Below are 21,360 nucleotides of genomic sequence, written 5' to 3' on the forward strand. Positions count from 1 at the left end.
TTTCCAGATAATGCAGAGGCACCAGGCTCTCACTACTTCCGCCTCCAGGGACCCAAGACAGGACCAAAAAAGCCTGAAATCCCTCCCTGGGTGTTTGTTACCAAAACTGCATGTTGGATTAGACACCCTCCCCTCCAGTACTAATATTTTACTGTCAGCTCTTAGAGTGCAGGCAGTGTGTTTTAATGTTCAAGGCAGCCAGTCCGTAGTGGGTGATCAATAAATGGCATAGCATCTGTGGGCCAAGAATACATTCTTGGGTAGAAAATACAAATGTCTTCGTTAGACTTTCCCCCAAACTCAGAAATTAATCTAATGCTTTCCCTGCATACTTCCCAGTTAAGTCCAGCTCAATTCATATCTATTCCAATTAGACAGCTTTTGGAAGGCAGCATGATTAGCACCAGAGATAAACTGGTAAATGGTTAACAACCAGCTCTCCAGGGAAAAAACAAGCTGATTTGTAACATTTGCTAATTTCAATGGTGTAAATGCTCTCACCATCAGGGCCAGATTAAACTATGTGAGGGCCCTAGGCACTCATGATCTGTGGTGCCCCCTCCTTTGCTTATTCACACATTTGAACGGGATATGTGAGTTATTGTCTCGGTCATCTAGTGCTGCTGTAACGGAAATACCACAAGTGGATGGCTTTAACAAAGAGAAATTTTATTTCCTCACGGTAAAGTAGCTAAAAGTTCAAATTCAAGGAGTCGGTTCCAGGGGAAGGCTTTCTTTCTCTGTGGGGTCTGGAGGAAGGTCCTTGTTTTCAATCTTTCCCTGGTGAAGGAGCTTCGCAGGCACAGTGCCCCAGGTCCAAAGGACATGCTCTGCTCCAGGTGCTTCTTTCTTGACGGTATGAGGTCCCTCAACTCTCTGCTTGCTTCACTTTCCTTTTATCTCTTGTAAGATAAAAGGTGGTGCAGGCTGCATGCCAGGGAAACTCCCTTTACATTGGATGAGGGCTGTGACCTTAGTAAGGGTCTTACAATCCTCCCTAATCCTCTTTAATATGAAAGTACAATCACAAAATGGAGGACTACCACACAATACTGTGAATCATGGCCCAGCCAAATTGATACACATTTTTTTGGGGACACAATTCAATCCATGACACATATACACACAAACGTGTGTGTGTAAATATATATATACACATATGTAATATATGTGTATGTATGTATAGGGTTGCTATGAGTTCGACCCAACTAGACGGCAGCGGGCTTTTACGTATATACATATATATATATATACACGCACATATATATATGTATGGAGCCCTGGTGGTGCAGTGGTTAAAGTGTCTGGCTGCTAACCAAATGGTCAGCAGTTCAAACCCACCAGCCGCTCCATGAGAGAAAGATGTGGCAGCCTGCTTTCGTAAAGATTTACAGTGTTGGAAACTCTATGGGGCACTGTCCAGGCATGGACCAGTAACGTGAAATTTGTCTCCAAAAATAGAGGGTGTTGAGAGGCTGAAGAAAGAGGTGGGCAATTCCAGGGTGACTGCAAAGAAGTTTTATTAGGGAGACTTACATACTAGACAAGTCTTGGGCAGCAGGAAGACCAAAGCAAATCTCCACACTCCACAGTGGGAGGGCAGAGGTTTTATGATGGTGGTGGACAATAGCCGCTCCATGCCAGGGTCTTACATAAGAATGCAAACTGTAGTGAACTAGTGGACCGCATGGGGGCGCACGTGTTTGGCCTTGCAAAGCCTGTTTCCCCTTCAGGCAGTTCTACTCTATCCTAGAGGGTCGCTATGAGTTGGAATTGACTCAACAACAGTGGGTTTGATTTGGTTATATATATGTGTGTGTGTGTCTTAGCTATCCATGATGTAATTCATTTTAAATGTGACTATAATTTTTTTTTTTTTTTGGTTGGATAATATTAGCGATTGAACACAAAAGTGACATATGCCATTTCAGTGGAATGAGATGAACTGGATTATAAAATTTTTAGTGGATGTGGGGTACTAAGATTTTTACTATATACCACATTTTCTACAAAAAGAATATTCCACATAGTCTACAACAAAGAAAATGAGTCAGTGAACTTAGTTGTTTCAACAATGTAAAATTCTCTTCATCTCCCACAACAAAAAATTGACTATCACCAATTTTGCTTTAAATGGCTAATACTTCAATTTTGATGCTTGTTTAATAATAAATGCTATAATTACAAATGAACAGATGAAAACATGCCATAAGAGAAAATTTAACGATCAGAAAACAAGTATTGCAACAAATTGCTTTATTTTATTTTTGGAGAGATGTTTCATCTCTATCATGTTATAGAAACATTTCTTTCTATTCTTTACTCTTACAAATTCTTCAAAGATTTCATCACAATCAAGCTGCTGAACAATGTCTACTTCCATACATAATGAGGATAATGAATCATGTCTTAATTGAGTCATTGTTGTAGGCTGAGGGTTTTTGGGTCTTTTTAGGGATGAAACTGAGCATTCTTTTGTAAAGTTAGGAATAAGTGTAAATATAAAAATGGTGTGGCAGAGGCATCTGACCTCCTCTAACTTCACAACTGGGAAGAGTCATTATCAACATCAACAGCCCAAGGCCGAGTGCTTAGACGTCAGACATGTCTCCATCCTCTTATCTTTTTACCAGTTTCCTACACCAGCCATCCCTCCCATGATACTCTCAACTCCTCCACTGGGTTCAGTAATTCATTGCAATGGCCACACAGAACTTACAGACAACACTCATGATTATGGAGTTTATTAGGGAAGTAGCAGGTTACAACTCAGTATCAGGAAATATTCAGGATACAGTTCTTTGATCAGGACAGCCTCTTCTCAGCTGTGCTCACAGGCAGGCCTCTCTCTGGCCCTCGGCTCCTCCGCTGGCCTCTGCCCTGCTGGTGCAAGTGTTACAAAGCTCTTTAATTCCACCACTAAGTGCCTGGGGGCACCCCACTCCACCAGAAAGCCTCAGCCTGAAGGTGCCCAGCTGTCTCATTCTGTCGGCTGGGAAGCCCACCTCGCTGTCTCCTGCTGGTCTCCTGGTTCTGGTGCCACTGCTTCTTGGTCTTGCTACTGCTGCGCCGCTATCTCTCACTGTCTTCCGTGTTATAGTTCTCTCTGTCTGTCTCCTGGATCTAGGAGGGGCTCAGCGCATGAATTGCGGGTCCAAAGGATGTGCTCTGCTCCCATTTCTTCTTTTTAGTGGTAGTCAGGTCCCCCTTTCTGCCTCAGGGATGGATCATTTCAGGGCTAGCAGAATGACAAACTACCGATCCTGCTTTGTTTCCAACTTTTGAATTCCAATCATCAGTAATTATCAATGCATCCTAATTGCACGTTTGATCAATTTCCGACTGCAGAAATTGGTAAAAATCTTCAATTTCTTCATAATTGATCATAATAGTTGGAAAATATGGCCTTGGTGATAGAAACGATGCCAGAAATGTTGCAAAGCAAAGATGTCACCTTGAAGACTAAAGTGCACCTGACTCAAGCCCTGCTGTTTTCATTCATCTCATAAGCATGTGAAAGCTGGACGATGACTAAAGAAGACTGAAGAAGAATTGACACCTTTGAATTGTGGTGTTGGCAAAGAATATCGGATGTCCCATGGACTGAACAGTTGAGTACACCATGGAATGAACAAATCTGTCTTGGAAGTAGTACAACCAGAACGCTCCTCAGAAGGAAGGATGGCAAGACTATCTATGTCTCACATACTTTGGACATGTTATCAGGAAGGGCACGTTATCAGGATGTCTCTGGAGAAGAACATCATGTTTGGTAAAGTAGAGGGTCAGCGAAAAAGAGGAGGACCCTTAACAAGATGGATTGACACGGTGGTTGTAACGATGGGCTCAAGCATAACAATGCTTGTGAGGATGGTGCAGGACCGGGCAGTGTTTCTTACCTAGGGTTGCTGTCAGAACCGCCTTGATGACACCTAACAACAACAACAAGATTGCTTCTGTGTGTATGCCAAAAAATTTTAAAGTTAAAGTTACAAATATTATTGTTTATAAAACTTCGGACATAACTCTGTACATAAATGCTATACGGTTAAAGAGCAACTTGATTGAATTCATTGCAATGGTCGACTTATTCCAGTTCCATCGCTTTAGTGAATCATCTGGGACTGGAGTTCCCATTGGTTGTTTACCAGGATGTGTGCAAGGGCAAGCCCTTGTGTTTGTCTCGTGGCAAAGAGCATTGCTGGCCCCGCTGCTGGATCAGCAGACATGGATGTCCAAGATGGTTTTCTCAAAATGGATCAGAGACCTGTTATCTGTTAATATAATCTGCTCTTGCCGAGTAATCGCTCATGTTGGATCCAGTTGCGTATTGGGTGGACGTAGCAAGAGTTAGACTTGACAGCACACCCCTGCCTTTTGTTTATAAGAAAGTGGTTTACTCCTAAGAGACCCACCAAGATAAGGAGTTTCATTTACACAGGAAGGGATCATAGGAGACAGATGTCAATGAAGGTGTTGAAGTGTTAGGGGCCTCATAGCTTAAACAAGATTGCACATGGGCATCCTTGTGACCCTGCGTGAGCTTTATTTCTGGCTGGCACATCCTCATGCACTGGAGCTGGTATCAGTTTTGTTTAGTGCCCTGCCAGTTCCCTTCCTCTGTGGTGCTTGCTTTTCCTCATGTCCTGTCTGCTTGGCCTCTATGGGTCTTTGTTTTGGACAGCTGGTACCCCTGTTTTGTTGATACCCTAAACACATGCTTGCTTTGCTTATTGAGTAATCCATCCCTGTTCATATCCTTTAGCAAAGTCCTCCCCCTCATATATACCTCCCCTCCCACTCCAATGGTACTTGAGGTTTTATTGGAATTAAATGAGAAGAGCTGAGAGAGACAACAGTGAAAGGTCTTAGTGACCTTCATTCCCACTATCCCACCTCCAGGACCTGCCTTGTCCCAGTCCTCCTAGGTAGGACCCTAATGGAAAAACTGGCTAAGCCTGTGCTCTGGAACCAGGAAGAAGGCAGTGGGAATCCTTGTCTTCAGGAAGGCTGCTCAAGGATGAGGCAATTTTCTCCAAGGAGACTAGACGAAGAGAAATTTCCCATGTGTAGCAGAGTAGGGATCAGCTGCTGCTCTCAAACTGGCTTGTAATTGAGTCACGCAGCTTCCCAGTCCATGATGCACTGCTTCTGAGCTTCTTCTTAGAGTGCAAACACAGCCCGCACCAACAGGGGGCGCTCAGACCACGTTCCATCAGGCCCAACAGGGAAGAAGTACTCTTGACAAAATGGTGTCCCAGGACGGGGGTGGGGGGGGTGGGGAGAAAATTTTACCCTCCTGCAGAATGGGACCAAGAAGCCACTTCCATTCACCCATCCACTCATTGATTTGCTCATTCATTACTTTGGCCACTGTCAAGTGTTTGTTAGAATATCAATGCCCATGGAGGCAACAGTTGAGAAATCAAACGATGCATTGCATTGGGCAAATCTGCCACAAAAAAGCCTCTTTAAAACAGCAAAGATGTCATTTTAAGGAGTAAGGTGCACCTAACCCAAGCCTTGGTGTTTTCAATTGCCTTACACGCATGCTAGAGCTGGACAATGAATAAGGAAGACTGATAAAGAATTGACGCCTTTGAATTGTGGTGTTGGCGAAGAATATTGAATACACCATGGACTGCCAAAAGAATGAACAAATCTGTCTTGGAAGAAGTACAGCCAGAACACTCCTTAGAATCAAGGATGGCAAGACTTTGTCTCACATACTTTGGACATATTATCAGGAGGGACCAGTCCCTGGAGAAGGGCATCATGCCATAACAATGGTTGTGAGGATGGTGCAGGACCAGACAGTGTTTCAATCTGTGGTACATGGGGTTGCTATGAGTCAGAACTGACTCAATGACACCTAACAACAAGAACAAGGTGCTGTGGTGTTGGCAAAGAATATTGAATATACTATGGACTGGCAAAAAAAAAGAACAAATCTGTCTTGGAAGTAGTAGAGCCAGAATGCTCCTTAGAAGCAAGGATGGTGAGACTTTGTCTCATCTACTTTGGACACGTTATCAGGAGGGGCCACTCTCTGGAGAAGGGCATCATGCTTGGTTAAGTAGAGGGTCAGCAAAAAGAGGAAGTCCCTCAATGAGACGGACTGACACAGTGACTGCAACAATGGGCTCAAGCATAACAATGATTGTGAGGATGGCGCAGGACCTGGCAGTGTTTCATTCTGTCGTACATAGGGTTGCTGAGCTGCAACCGACTCGGAGGCAAATACCAACAACAGGTGTTGTTCACTCTGGACTCTAGGCTCCATTTACCCACTCTGTGTTTCTCTGTGGCAGTGTCATGGATTGAATTGTGTCCCCCAAAAATACGTGTATCAATTTGGCTAGGCCATGATTCCCAGCAGTGTGTGATTGTCCATTTTTTCATCTGATGTAATTTCCCTATGTGTTATAAATCCTATCTCTGTGATGTTGATGAGATGGGATTAGTGGCAGTTATGTTAATGAGGCAGGACTCAATCTACAAGATTGGATTGTGTCTTGAGCCAATCTCTTTTGAGATATAAAAGGGAGAAGTGAGCAGAGAGACAGGGGGACCTCCTACTACCAAGAAAGCAGTGCTAGGAGCAGAGCCCATCCTTTGGACCCGGGGTTCCTGTGTGGAGAAGCTACTAGTCTAGGGGAAGGTTGATGAGAAGGACCTTCCTCCAGAGACGACAGAGAAAGCCTTCCTCTGGAGCTGATGCCCTGAATTGGGACTTCTAGCCTCCTGGACTGTGAGAAAATAAATTTCTCTTCGTTACAGCCATGCACTTGTAGTATTTCTGTAATACCAGCACCAGATGACTAGGACAGGCAGCATGGCAGAACAGACGTCCTCTGAACTAGGACACAGACACTCTGGTTCTTGTGCTGACTGCCATTTAGCTCTCAGGTTCTCAGCTGCCATATCTGTAAAAATGGGGCCAGTTGCATGCTGTCCCATTTGATCTGATGAGCGCTGAGACATGAGACTGCTTTCTAAACTTTCAAGTGTTGGGCTACATGATTTACTGTTATTACCTCCCTGTGCTGTGGTGGAGATCACGTGAAGTAGGAGAAGGGAAGGTACTTCGCGTGAATATGTAAACTGTTGTTGTTTTAAGGACAAAGTGCGTGGATGCTGGGCTTTCCAATTTCAATGAAGTTTATAACATTTTCCACTGGCACATTAAGGAAACCAAGTCTCTGAGATTACAAGTATGAGAGTGGGTGGATGGGCTAAGATAGGCCTCTTTCTCCCTGCCCCCCTCCCTGCCCCCCACTTTCATAGGAAGAGAAAAGCAAAAGAGAACCAAGTTTGGGGAAGTAATAAAAATCTTAGCACCAGCTGGAAGGGCTCTCAAAAATTATCTTTCAGTCCCTCGCTTACAGATGGGAAACCAAGGCCAGAAAAAGAATTGCCCAAGATCACATAGTAACTGTGTGGCAGAGGGATGCTTTAAACCCAGACGAGTCTGCCTCCAAGAACTCTCAGGTTCTCCAGCTTGTTCCTACTCTGTGCCCAGTCAGGCATCCGCTCACTAAAGGCTGCATTGAATACTGGGTCTACTTGAATCATGAAGCATAGAACATGAGCCACTGGGGGACACGATACCCATCATGCCTTGGTGGGGGCTTTGGTGGTGAATGTAGGAGTGTTTCATTTTATCCTTTAGTTCAAAGAAGTCATTTCAGAAAACAGAGGCAGGTGTTACCTCCTGCCATTAGTAGTAAAGGCAATTTTTATTCTCTCCTTTATATTTTCCAGGGTTTTCCAAAATTTTACAACATCTATTATTTTCATAAATGCCAAAAAACATTCAAAAAAAGGACACTGGAGGGCACTGAAATGTCCAGTTCTGCATTGAGATCCACCAAGCAAGGCCAATCGGCATCAGTCACACCCTAGAAGAAGTCTTAAAGATTATCAAGACCTCTTGCCTGGCATCCAAGGCCATCTAGGCAACCTCATTCCACCTCCTTGCCTTTACTCACACCATGAGCACTGAGATACGAGGAGCACTGAAGTGTCCTCTCATTTCCACTGCCAGATCGGACTCACTTTTCTGGGTCCAGCACCAATTCTGCCCCTCCTGTGAAGGTGTTTGGAAGTACTATCTCCCTCAGTTGGGATGAACATCTCCTTCCTCTGATCTCTGGTAGCACTTTATTTGGACCTGCTTTAAAATCCTGATCATGTTCTATCTTGGACTGGTGCCATTTGTACCTGGGTCAGTCTTTGCTACCGGATGGGACCTTCTTGAGGGCAGGTCTGAGTATCATTTATTTGCATTCCTAGTGCCATCTTCAGCCTGTCACATGCTAGGCTTCAAATTAATGTTTGTTGAACTTAAATGAACTGAAAATCTATCCTAAAAGAAGGATATTGTGATATACCAGTACATGGTGAGCTCTCTCAATGTCAACTATTGATATTTGGGATCAAATAATTCTTCGTTGTGGGGGGCTGTCCTGAGCATTGTAGGATGTTTAGCAGCATCCTAGGCCTCCAACTGCTGGATGCCCATAGAGACCCCTCAGTTGTGGCAAACAAAAATTTAGATATTACCAAATGTCTGGCAAAATTGCCTCCTGTTGAGAACCACTGGCATACGGTTTATAAGGGGCTTTCATAAACAATCTCTAGGAGTAGGAATTCCCATTTGATAGATGAGAAAACCAAGAGTCATGGCAAGTTTAGAGGTGAAATCTTTACCCTAGGTCTACTACTCCAAGTCCACTGCTCGTCTTGCTATCCCAGATGCTTCTCAGGACCTCTGCAAAGTCTTTGCTTCCCCACTTTGTTGCATCGTCTTACCTCCACCCTCACATTCTGGGTTCCATCCTCATCCTCTCTCTCTTCTCTTCCCCATTCCTGTGACCTGTGCCAGGATATATGCCACTGGCTGACCCTACTGGTCCATGCAGATTGGACCTCAGGCTGTGCCCGAACACGCCCCTTCACATCTTCTTCAGCTCCTTGGGCTCCTCCCCGTGCTTAAACACACTGATGGTGACCTGGCCCGTCTCAGAGCCATACTTGTTCTTGACAAAGACACCATAGCGCCCGCTGTCCTCACTTTGGACCTTGTTGATGGTGATGGTGACCTCCATCCCCCTCGTCTCCATGTGGTAGCGGTCAAGGAAGGTGACAGGCTGGTCATTCTTCAGCCAAGAGATTTCAGGGATGGGGTCACCTGAAATGATGCAGGTGAGGCACAGAGTCTGTTTCAAAGGAAAGGAAGAAAACATTCAATTTCACCTTGGGTAATAATCCCTGGCATTCACCTTTACTTCCCTAAGAAAGGTCCCAGGACAAGCTGTTCCTTGTGATAAACCCATTGCATGTACTCTACTGTAACCCATAAAGTGATAACAAATGGAAAGACATTTTATTTTAACCCCACAGCCCCCATCCTCAACCTTTCCACTAAAATACTTACTAATTAGAATTTCAGACCATTATTGCTCCAGCAATTATTTGCATTAGAATTTAGTTTTTTGTTGTACATATATCATTATAATTTTACCATGCAAATAAGGTTATATTGTTTTAATAAAAAGATTCTATGAATTGAGTTTGAAAATTCTTGGACAAGGTCTAATGCATAGTGTAGTAGTTAAAACACACACCTCTGAGTGTGAATCCCAATTCTACCCCTTTAAGCTGCGTGACCTTAGGTAAGTCTGTTAACCTCTCTGTACTTCAGTTTTCTCAGCTATGAAATGGAACTAATAATAATACTGTTTTCTGTGGTCGCCTTGATGATTTTTTAAAAATAACTATTAATTTTGGTGTTGTTGAGATTACACACAGCAAAACATATACCAATACAACAGTTTCTACATGTACCATTTAGTGACATTGATTATATTCTTCCAGTTGTGTAACTGTTCTCACCTTCCTTTTCTGAGTTGTTTCTCCTCCACTCACTGTCTGCTAAGGTTCCTGTCTAATCTTTCGAGTTGCTATTGTCAATTTGATCCCGTGTAGGTAGCTCTTAAAATAGCACAACGCTCAAGGCAGACATCGTTTACTAGTTAAGCTAAACTATTGTTTGGTTTTAAGAAGACTTCAGGGGATATTTTTGGTTTGAGCCTTGATGATTAAATAAGCTAAAAATATGTAACACGTATGGGAAAGTGCCTAGTGCAAAGTAAACACCATAAAAACGTTAGTTTTCATTTTCTAGAACACTAGATTGGAGACTTGCAGCCCTGGAAGGGCTTTCTGGGATAATCCAGTCCAAATCCTGTGGAAATTGAAGTTCAGGGACAGAAGTGATGCCCAGGGCCACCTAGAGAGATGGGGCAGAGCTGAGACAAGCACCCACATGGGTCTAGCCCCAGGCTCAGTGTCTTTCCCTGATACTACATGCAACCAGTGAGGTGTGGTCACTTGGCCAGGCTTGGCAGATCGAGCTCCTTTGGCCAACCAGCCACTTTTTGGCTCCTGAATCCATAATGCTATGTTGTTTCATGATCTGTGATCAATACACGAGGAAGAACAGTTCAGGACAGAAGGGTCTGTACCTTGTCTTCCATAATTGTGGCCACATCTGGCAGGCCCCTCACGACTTTGGCACGATCTGGAAGAGAAAAAAGACCCCAGGGATTAATCCTTTCCTGCTGACTGTTTTACAGAAGCAGGTTTCCACATAGTTGAGATTTATTATTAAGCAATGCTTCTTTTTTTCTATTTTAATCATTTTGGATGAAAATTTTTAAAACTTAAAAGATGTTTCTTCGCCTTCCAAATAGAAGTTATGTGATATACTATGGTTTTGTCACAGATGTGAGGTTATCATTATGATTGGTGGTACCTGGAGGTGACATCGAGGTGCCCCTCCCTCAAGAACTGGGAAAGGTCAATTAGATCGCTGTGAGGCTTAAACTAGCAAAATCCACACATGATGGGTGTGATGAATAAGCTAAAGGTGTGTACCTAGAGGGGGTCAGGAAAAGTGGGCTAGAACCTTTTGGGACACCTGACTCTGGTCAAGGGAGGGCCCTGGTGGTCATTGTGGAAGGGCAGGAAAAGAATGTAGTTGTAAATTACTAAGTGGAAAGCCAATATATTCCTTATACTGCAATTGAGGCTGTGGGAACAGAAGGGAGTGGTCAGCATGGACCCTAGACCACGGATCAGGGAAGTACAAAGAACTCAAAGCTGATTGTCCAATGGACGTAAGGGTAGTAGTACTCTGAATTGGGTGGGGAAGGCCCCAGAGATAGCTACTGTTGTAGGACAGAAATTTTACACTAGCCTGCCCCAGCTGGGAGGAGATGATCCACATTCCTTGACTCAGATTCTATAAGCCCCCGCAATCACTTGGTGGTGAATTCAGCTTCCCTTTGTTAAGGTCCTGGCTGGGGTATCCTATCCAGGGGCACAAAATTCCAGAGGGGATGTGGCTTTACCCAGTAAATGATTAGACTGGCTCAAGAGCCTCTTTGAGCTGGTGCTACTCTGAGCCACGGGGCAGGCTGAGGCTGGTCTCCAGGAAGTGTTCTTTCTACAACGGTGGACGCCCCCTGCAACGCCTACTGAGTGTGTGGCCATTTAGACAACTCAGATGTCCCTTTTGGATTCCAATTAAGAATGCCAAGGCCTGTACTTCTTGTCAAGTAGGGGCACTCAGGGACTAGGACGCTAAGCAGGGCCAATCTGTTGTTAGTTGGCCCCCAATTCATGGTGATCTCATGCACAATAGAATGAAATGTTGCCCATGCTCAGGCCACTGTGGTTTTCACTGACTGATTTTTGGAAGTAGATCGCCAGGCCTTTCTTCATAGTCCGTCTTTGTCTAGAAGCTCTGCTACAACCTGTTCAGCATCATAGCAACATGCAAGCCTCCACGGACAGATGGGCAGTGGCTGCAAGTAATAGCCTGCAGCAAGCAGTGTTTTCTATTCCCTTGTCTATTTTTTACAGTCTTTTCAGTCCCTTCCTTGCTGTCAGGCTGTTGGGCTGCTTTGCTCTGCAACCAGAAGTCTTTCCCTCATTGAAGCTCTTACTCCTAATCTGCTGGGGCAGAGACCAGAAGGCCAGGCTCCTCAAAACACAGGGTGTTTAGAACTGGCTGAGGGAGACCGATGAACAGAGAGCTCTTGAGTGTGTGGGCTTGGTGGCTTTCAGAAAACAAAAAAAACCCAAACCCATTGCTGTTGAGTTGACTCCGACTCATAGTGACCCTATAGGACAGAGTAGAACTTCCCCATAGAGTTTCCGAGGAGTGCCTGGTAGATTCGAACTGCCGACCTCTTGGCTAGCAGCCGTAGCACTTAGCCACTACGCCACCAGGGTTTCCTGGCTTTTGGAGGCCATGGCAAATCCCTCTGGGTTTGGGGCTGCATATTGGATTAGATAAGGCTCCAATGCCCGACAGTCAGCTTTGGCTTTAAAGTCTCCCCTTCCCCATGCCTCTTCTTCTCCATCCCTTGCCTTTGGGGTCCCACCAATGTTGTTGGCATACCTGCTTGGCACCAGGCCTGCCTGGGCACTTCCATGCCCACGATCTCAGCCAGTCCTCATCCTTTTCATCTTCTGCCTTCACTCTGCCCCCACCCACGTCTCCTGGAGTAGCTCCATCAGAGCCCAGAGCCATAGACAGACCCCATGGGTGCACCTAGAACTTCAGCTGTCCAACCCCATCTCAAACCCAGAAAGGAGAAAATGAAAATATCGGTGGACTTACTCTTCTCGATGATGGCCGCAGCTCTGAAAGACAGAAATGTGGAAAAAGTTCCATTTGTTAAAGGATGGGCCTGTCCAGGAGCGGGTGCCGGGTGAAGAGGGAAAGACGGGCCTGACTGGTGCTCCCAGGAAGGGGTACAGTGCACAGTTCACCCACACCCTGAGGGCCCGTGATTCACATTGAGAACCAGAGGGGGACTTACTTCAGCCGCTGGTGTTCAGCCAGGGCGTCCTCAAAAGCTGAAAGAATGAAAAAGAGGGAGGGGGTGGATCAGTGGCTCTGCCCCTGTGGCCCCTGGGTACAGGGTTTAGTGTGGGACTGTTCCTCTACTCTTTCCTTCCCTTTCCATATTCTTTTAGGGCAGTGTCAGAAATGGGTGGGAGATGGGGGTCCCCCAAAATGACCATGGGATTTTGTAGCCATGCTTCCCCAGTCTCCCTGTGGACAGGCAGGTGGTCCACTCACCTTGCCCTGAGAGATCAACCGAGAGCTGCCGGGCTTCCTTCCCAGAAGCTATTTCCAGAGTGTATTTGCCTTTGTCTGAGTCTTTGGGGTCCAGGATGTGCAGCCAGATCTCATCAAGGGTGGTGCCAGCCCTCAGCCGGTCACCGCTCTCCAGGCGTTTCTCTCTGAATGGGAAGGCAAGGATAGGCTGTCTGTCTGCAAGGGTACAGACACCCTCTGCCCCAAACTCCTCTCCTGGGGTTTTGTTTCCAGATACCTGAGCTAAGGGTGGTGACTACCCACGAGACACTCGATGAATGTTCATTCATTCCCCACTCAACAATTCATTCATCAAACTTTGTGGTGCATCACATATGTGGTGCTGAGTTTGCCACCATGAGATATCCTGCATGCTGGGCCTCTGAGGAAATGGTGCTCCAGGGTCGGTGACTACCATCTTCCCCACCCATGCGAGGCACTCCTCACCTCTTCATTTCCTCATCTTAAGTTCTCCTGGGGTTTCTTCCCACAGTCACTCTCCCCCAGCCCTTAGAAACCATACAAGGATAAACTCTTTCCCTTCCTTAATTAAATTTCATTCCTCAAGACACCTGGCCCTTGTTCCATGTTATGCTGCAGAAGTGTCTCCTCTGGGCTAAGTCACAGGACTCAGAGACTCTGGCTAGGAAGGCTTGGTTCCTAATCTGGTCTTGGCTCTAAATCATTTGTCAAATTTAACCAAGTGAGTCTAGACTTCTTCATAGAATGGGTGCAGTAATATCTGCTCCATGAGGCTGAGATGTGCACATGATAAGAAGCCCTGGGAAAGCTTCAGCTTCCAAACTATCTGAGATCACTTAGCTGCTGGTTGAATTTCTGTTCCTGAATCTCTGTGAATACTTTTTCTATCCTGGCTTCAAGCCCTGGCCTTCAGTTAGTTCTCAGCCCCACAGGTCCCTTCTGCCTGCACCTTTCCCCTGAGCATGGGTGTCTGGCTACCTGAGTTATTAGCTAAAGCTGCAGAGACCCACAAGGGCACCATGGCCTACCTGATCATCTGGTTCTTCCTTTTTCCTCATCCCTCCCTCCCCCAGTCCTCAGATGCTGCTCTGAGATAATGATCCTGCTGTGGCCATGGATATTCTGGAAAAATGGTCCTACTACCAGGTTCCTACCTTCCCTGTGGGAACTCAGGCCAGGCCCTTCTACTCCTCTGACTGCTGTTCCCTATCTCTGACTGCTTCTGTGGACAGCAGGGCCAGTGGGAAACTCTCGTCTCTGCCAAACCTTTAGGACTGTGCTCTCTTGGGGGGCGTGGGTGGGAGGAAGGAAAAGCCACTCTGGGCAGGTGCTGAGCTCCCTCTAGCTGGCTAGGCCTCCAAGGCAAGGCAGACCTACTTGTGGAACCAGGTGGTTTTCATGTACTCCACGTTGTAGTACTTGACCTTGCTGAAGATCCGGATGCCCTCCTCGGTACCCTGGATTTTCAGCGGGGTTGCAGAGAGGGCTGGGAGGGTGGAGGAGAAGGTAAGTCTTCTCCCAGACCCTTTTGGCAGTATGTTTTAGGGCCAACCTGCTCACCCCGGCCCTGGGGGTTGAGGTGAGGGGAATGCAGTGCTTTAAGGAGGCAAGAGACCAAATCCATCCCCTGGTAGCTGAGGCTGATTGGCCGTCCCCTCGGAGGCTGTTTGGCATCAGGGAGGGCTGGGCAAAGAGGCAGGCTTGCTTACCACCAATCCTGCCCAGCTCAGTGAAGATGGCATCCAGGGCTGGAAGGAGACAGAGAATGGTCAGCTGGTATAGGGTTGCTCGCCAGGAGTGAGCTGTCCTTTGTGAAGGCTGGTGGAGCTCACGTGTCACTCTTGGGCACAGGGATCCCTGCAGGCTGACTCTGATGGCTTGGCAGTGGGAGAGGGTCTGGGGCACTCACTGACTGGTGTGGCACAGGGGCACCACGGGTGGAGGACAGATAGGTCAATCTGAACATTTTCTTGAAGACTGAGCTGACCAGCCTGATGAGGAGCCAGGGCACAATGCAGGGCAGAGGATTGAACTCAGGCTTTGGGTCCCCATACCCGGGCTTGCTGTGGTATATGCAGTGAACATGGGCCTCAGAGTCACACAAACCAGCTCCCTGCCACTGGATAGCTGTGCAAACTTGGACAAGTCATTAACCCATTCTGTGTCTCAGTTTCCTCAAGTGGCACGAAGACCCTACACATGTCACCCCACAGGACATATCACAGTCTCTTGTTCCGTGTGTACTACCCATGGCCCTTCTGGCCCATCTCTAACGTCACCAGCCTCCTACCTTCACCCGTGAGGTCCAGTATGGTGTCATCTTCCCCTCGATTGTCAGAAACCATCGCTCTGTAAATTCCTTTGTCCTCTTTCGACAACTGGAAAGAAGGATGAGAGATGGCAGAGTCAGCATGGGTTCCACAAGGAGCAACAGACAGAAAATCCCCAGGCTTGAGCTTAACCCTCAGGTGTGACCCTCTGGGCCTCATTTTCTTCACTGTGATGACAGGGGGCTGGGCTAGATGATCTCTGAAGCTGCTTCCTGCTCCAGGGCTCTTAGATTCAAGCTCAGGGCTTGTCTGGGCCTGGGGCTGGGGTTGGGAGAGTTGAGGTCAGAAACAGACCCCCCTGATTTGGACTTGAGCCCGCTGCTCCAAGCCCAGCACGGCGGGCCCTCCTTGCCAGCTCCTCTGAGCAGGGCACACATTCCGCCTGAGCTGTCCTGCACCCTGGGCCCAAATGGGAGGGCCTTCTCTGCACTTTCCCAGAAGGATGTGTGCTTTTTTTCATCTAGGACAAAGGAGTCCTCTCGGGCACATTGCTTGTCATCCCCAAATGAAACCTGAACTGACACTCAGCAAAGCAAAGACTTCAGTTGTGCTTTCAAAACAAAGTCTGGAGGTCACTTTTGACCTCCTTACATGGCATCTCCTTCTGGGACCAGGAGTAATATTTGCCTCCCGGTACCCTCAAAGAACCCTTCCTACTGCGACCAGGATCCAAGGCAGAGGCAGCATTTAACCTGGGGGTCAAGGGGCTGAGCCCCAACAGTCCTCTCCTAGTCTCCCCTGCCCAGTGAGGACTCCAAAGTCCTAGCCAAACCCAAGGGTGGATGGTTGGAGTGATTTCTGACTCAGATCTATAGCTTTGTGTCTTTGCACTTAAGCCCTCTGAGCCTTTGTTTACTGAGCTGTATGATGGTGGCATAATGCTTGCCTTACCAACATGCAGTGAGGATCAATAGAAGTAACTCTTCTGAAACCAGAAAGTTCTGCATCCACAAGACTCATCCATCCAGCAATATGTGTTTAGCACCTATTTGATGCCAAGCGTCCTCGTGAGGAAAACACTGACTTGGCATCATCCTGGCCAGGATCCGGGAGAAGGCCATGAAATCAGTATTTCCTTTCTAATCAGCAAACCTGGATTTCCTCCAGTCTTCCCTGGTACTCAGAAATCAGCAGCAGGGCAGAAGAATCCTGAATTTTTTAAGAACAAGCCTTGCAGTTCCCTCTTAACCAGGCCACACTCTTCCAAAGGCCATGGCGGAGGGCTTGAGGGGAGAATTGGGCTCCAGGCCCTACTTTGTCCTGCCCAGGCGTGCGGGGCACTGTAGTGTCCTTCCTGTCCTGTGTTAGACTGCCGGGAAGGGAGGAATCTCAGAGAGAACACCCTCCTGACCTGCTCGTGTTACAGATGAAAACTGAGGTCAGCAAGGGACAGTGACCAGCCCACTGCCACACAGAGAGTCAGTGTTGGGGCCAGAACTATGCTCTCTGCACAGCTGTACTGGAAAAAAAAAAAGAGCCTGAGACAAAAGGAAACATCAGTAATACTAATTCTGTCTATACTTACAATTTTGTTCCTTGTGGCTTTTTTTTTGGCATGAATTTTCAATTTTTCAAATACTGCACTAAAATATTACTTGTCTTGATTACGAGTTTTTTGGTGCCTCCTTAAATTTTGCATCTGGGGTGAGCGTCTCGCTTGCCTCACCCTAGTTCTGGCTCTGCTTCTGACTCCCAGCCCAGTGCTCTTGGCACTGCCCAGCTCACGGCTGGGAGAAAGTGTGAGCCCTGGCACTGCACTTACCTCTTCAATGAAGAGAAGCCCTGCTCCAGTCTGTGGGTCATACTGACCATCTGGCCTCTCTCTCTTCTGGAAGAACCACTGGAAGCAGGTGTCATTCTTGGTGTTGGTCACCTGAGGAGGACAGCGGGGAATGAGGAGACTCCATCAGACTTTCCCTCTTTATAAGTAAAAACTCAGCTCATCAGAACTTTTTTATAAACATGACACCCCCTCGCCACTCCCCGCGCTCCACTTAACTCAGGTTGTCTTGGCTGACCCTTTCCTCACACCATATGTCTCCTGTGCTGACCTCTGGACTCTAGACTTTCGCTAATGGTGTTCCCTGTGCCTCTTGAGCCCTACTCTACCCTATTTTTCCTCACAAATGCCTGCTCTTTTTAAAGACTCAAGTTAGATGTCACCTCCTCCGTGAAGTCTTCCTTGAAGCACCCTCAGGGTGCCCCCTTGCAGTTGGGTTGGATTAAATGCCTGCACATGTCTCTATCACAGCACAAGGCTCACTGTTTTCCAATGAGTTTGCCTTGGAATGTGAACTTCTAGAGGTCTAAGGAGACACTGCTCCATCCTTGTCTGGCCAGGTCTGACAGTGTCTGGAGCATGGTAGGTGTTTTGAGTTTGCTGAATGAATGTGGCCCCACTGTTTCTAGGGGACCACCTTCCTCCTCCCTCCCCTCCCAGTTATCTAAAGAGGCTGCAGGCTGCAGAGTCAGCTTTTAACCTGGGGCTTTGGAGCAGATCCATAACCCATCCAGTGGATTCTGACTTAGAGTGACCTTTGGCTAAAACTTGGGCTCTTCCTCTTACTATGTGGCCTTGAGCTATTTTGCTATTTAGTTTCTCATCTGTAAAGTCATGATAGGAATGCCTGTCTCACAGATGATTGCGAAGAAGATAAAATAAGAATATTGTAGAGGGACTGAGCACAGTATCTGGCACGGTTAATAATAATAGACCCACCCACTCACAGATCCCCCCCTGACCCCACAGAAGTCCTATTCAGAGCAGCTGGGAGATTGAGCTCAAGGCTGACCCAGCTCACACGAATTCTGCTCCCTGGGCCCCGCCAAGGGTGGGTTCCTTTTTTGGGTCAAATGCTGTCGCCCCGGGGGCTGCTTCCCAGGTACGGGATTACAGGGTATGGAATTTGGGGTGTGGGGCAGGGATAGGCACAGGACTTGGGGACGAGCCATAGGTCTCGTCCCACTGGGCCTTGGGGCAGGAGCTGGGATTTGCCTTGCATGTCAGCAGCACTTGGCAGTCCTCGGTGACCTTCCACTGCAAAGGCTCCTCAAAATAGGGACCTGTGAGTGCAAAACAGATACGCCCACTTTGTCAGAGCGCCAGGCTCAGGCGGGGCGCCACCTGGTGGCGGGACAAGGGAAGAAAGGAAGCCTGCGGGGAGGGGCGGAGAGTGGCCAGTGCTCAGGGGCACCTCAGATAACTACCCCCACAGGGAGGGCAGGGACCAGGGTAAGGCAAAGAGGTACCAGGGGCGCAAAATTTAAGGAGGCATTCACTCTCAGTGTTGGGCAAGTGCTGTTCAGTTCGGCACTTGGACAGACTGGGCAAATTGCAGGGGACCTTCCAGCAGGGCTGAGGCACCCATTAACCAGTTTCCCTCCACTGACCACTGGCTGGGTGCGCCAGGCTTCCGAACTGCACCCCGCAGCTCTTACCCTGTTTTCTCTTCCAGTCTCTTCTCTTAGCTTCTGCCTTCCTCAGAAGTTTGTCAAAATCTGTGAATACGTAGGGAAGAATTGGCACGAGCCAAGTGGAGCGCAAGTTCAGGGCGGGGACGTCGCGATGGACAGGAGAACAGGGACACGCTCAGCAGCCCCCAGAGCATGGAGCGGAGAGCCCTCGGGGGAGGCCAGGTGCAGGGCGGGCGGGTGGGGCATGGGGCGGACGGGTGGGGCACGGCTGACCGTCATCCACCAGTGCCAGAGTGATCTGGTTTTTGGCTTTTCCATCTTGGAGCTGAGCAGTGTAGGACCCTTTGTCATCCTCGGAAAAGTTCTGGATAATCACTTCCACCAGGCCCTTCTCTCGGTCAAAAGTGATTTTGCGATTCTGGGGAGAACAAATACCCAGAGTCTCTTTTGTGCTTTGCCCATTTCTGGGGAACTTATGTTGTAGGGCACAAATCAGGGGGTAGTTGAATTAGGGACTGTGCAGAGTTATCCACTTTCAGAGACTGGGGGAGGGGCCCTGGGTAACCCTCTGCTGCTTGTATAGACCCAGGCTCCCCCAACACCCGGGTCCCTGGGAACACTCCCTGGGCCTGACAGCCAAAGGAAGGAGAGCTTGTTATCAATTATAGTAAATAATTTATAATAACAATCCCTACTGTGCCAATTTTTTTTCTTCTTTTAAAATTTAATAGAAAAAAAAACCTTAAAAATATAAAGGATAATATAAAAAGCTTGTGCCCTTGCTACCCAGAATTAACACCCATTTACTTTTTGTCATATTTGCTTCAGATTTCTTTTTGAGAAATAAAGCATTTTAGATAAAGTGGAAGTCTTCAACTCCCTCTCTCTCCCTTTCTTGTTTCCTGTCTCCATCCCCTGGGGTGACCTACTCTTGGCGTATACCCAATTCATGTTTTTATATTTTTACTACAAATACATGTGTCCATAAACAATATATGCATTGCTTCCTACATCTTTTAAAATTTGTGTAATTAGAGTCATACTATATTATTCTCTAACTTGCTTTTTTCATTCAACATTATGTTTTTGTGTTCTTTCTATGTTCAAATGTATAGATGCAACTCATTCACTTTTAACTGCAGGATGATATTCCATCTTACAACTATACACCATCATTTATCCATTCCCCTAAGACAGGTATTTGCATTGTTTCTCTTCTTTTCTTTTGTCTTTTTGTTGTTACAAACAAAGCTGCAGGCACATCCTGGAACAGGTGTTTAGACATGGAATTGCTGAACAGGGTATGCAAATTTTGGCTTTACTAGTTATCACCAAATTGTTTTCCAAAATGGTTGTACCAATTTGAACACCCCACTGAGTGTGAATACTCTCTGGCCACACTGGATATTGACAGGCTCTCAACATGCATTCCCCAATCACTTAGGGAAGTCATATGGCCTTCCTGTTCTGTGAGCTGGTTCTTTATTTATTTTTCTTTCTTTTCTTATCAATTTGTAGGAGTTTTAAAAATATACAGTGTCTGTATTCTTATCCTTTGTCTTTTGCAAATATCTTTTCCCTGTCGGTTTCTTATTTTAAACTTTAAGTCTCTGGGGCAGTGGTCCTCAAACTGGGTGTTCACTGGAATCCTCAAAGACTTTCAAAAATACTACTGTGTTTTGTACAAACTAACTTTTAAATTTTTAATGTAGTCAACTCTACCTGCTTTCTGTGTCTTGCTTAAGAAGTCCTCCTCTATCCTCAGGTCCTAAAACTCTGTTTCTGTGTTTTCTCCTAGCAGTTTAAAAAGTTTTATTTTCCACATTTACTCCCTCTCGTTTTAGTTGGATGTACGATTTGAAGGAGTGATCTAGTTTTATTTTTATGTTGTTGTTGTTAGGTGCTGTCCAGTCAGTTTTGACTCATAGTGACCCTGTGCACAACAGAACGAAACACTGCCTGGTCCTGTACCATCCTCACAATTGTTGCCATGCTTGAGCCCATTGTTGCAGCCACGGTGTCAATCCATCTCATTGAGGGTCTTCCTCTTTTTTGCTGACCCCCTACTTTACCAAGCATGATGTCCTTTTCCAGGGACTGATCCCTCCTGACAACATGTCTAAAGTATTTGAGAGGCAGTCTCACCATCCTTGCATCCAAGAAACGTTTTGGTTGTACCTTCTGGTAGTTTTTCTATAGGGAAAACCAGTTGTCCCAGCCCTGTGTACTAGAGTCCATACTTTGTCACACATCCTCTACCATGTGCCAAGATCATGTTCACTGTCTGCACAGAAATTTCAAATTTATTTTCTCATTTGCTCCCATTGATCCTGGGACAACCAACCCCATTATACGGATGCAGAAACTGAGGCACAGAGAGGTGAAGAACCCTGCCCAAGTTCACATAGCCTCCAGGGGATGGTCATTAATCTTCTGGCTTCTAGACCAGAGCTCTTC

General features: G+C 46.7%; 1 protein-coding gene across 1 annotated transcript in view; it reads right to left on the minus strand.

Moving 5' to 3' along the window:
- Positions 1-7,564: 7,564 nt before the first annotated feature.
- Positions 7,565-21,360, minus strand: part of MYOM3 (myomesin 3) — a 57,116-nt gene continuing 43,320 nt past the window's right edge. Inside the window, exons 25-36 of the mRNA XM_003415241.4 lie at positions 19,177-19,321; positions 18,928-18,987; positions 18,485-18,552; positions 17,252-17,362; positions 15,450-15,537; positions 14,869-14,907; positions 14,537-14,645; positions 13,160-13,323; positions 12,897-12,933; positions 12,695-12,717; positions 10,530-10,585; positions 7,565-9,221 (exon numbers count right to left, since the gene is read on the minus strand). Of these exons, the coding sequence (XP_003415289.1) occupies positions 8,958-9,221; positions 10,530-10,585; positions 12,695-12,717; positions 12,897-12,933; positions 13,160-13,323; positions 14,537-14,645; positions 14,869-14,907; positions 15,450-15,537; positions 17,252-17,362; positions 18,485-18,552; positions 18,928-18,987; positions 19,177-19,321 (1,164 nt within the window). The 3' untranslated portion in view covers positions 7,565-8,957. The remainder of the gene's footprint in view (positions 9,222-10,529; positions 10,586-12,694; positions 12,718-12,896; positions 12,934-13,159; positions 13,324-14,536; positions 14,646-14,868; positions 14,908-15,449; positions 15,538-17,251; positions 17,363-18,484; positions 18,553-18,927; positions 18,988-19,176; positions 19,322-21,360) is intronic.

This window comes from Loxodonta africana, chromosome 3 (genome assembly GCF_030014295.1).
Source record: "Loxodonta africana isolate mLoxAfr1 chromosome 3, mLoxAfr1.hap2, whole genome shotgun sequence".
NCBI classification, from domain to species: Eukaryota; Metazoa; Chordata; class Mammalia; order Proboscidea; family Elephantidae; genus Loxodonta; species Loxodonta africana.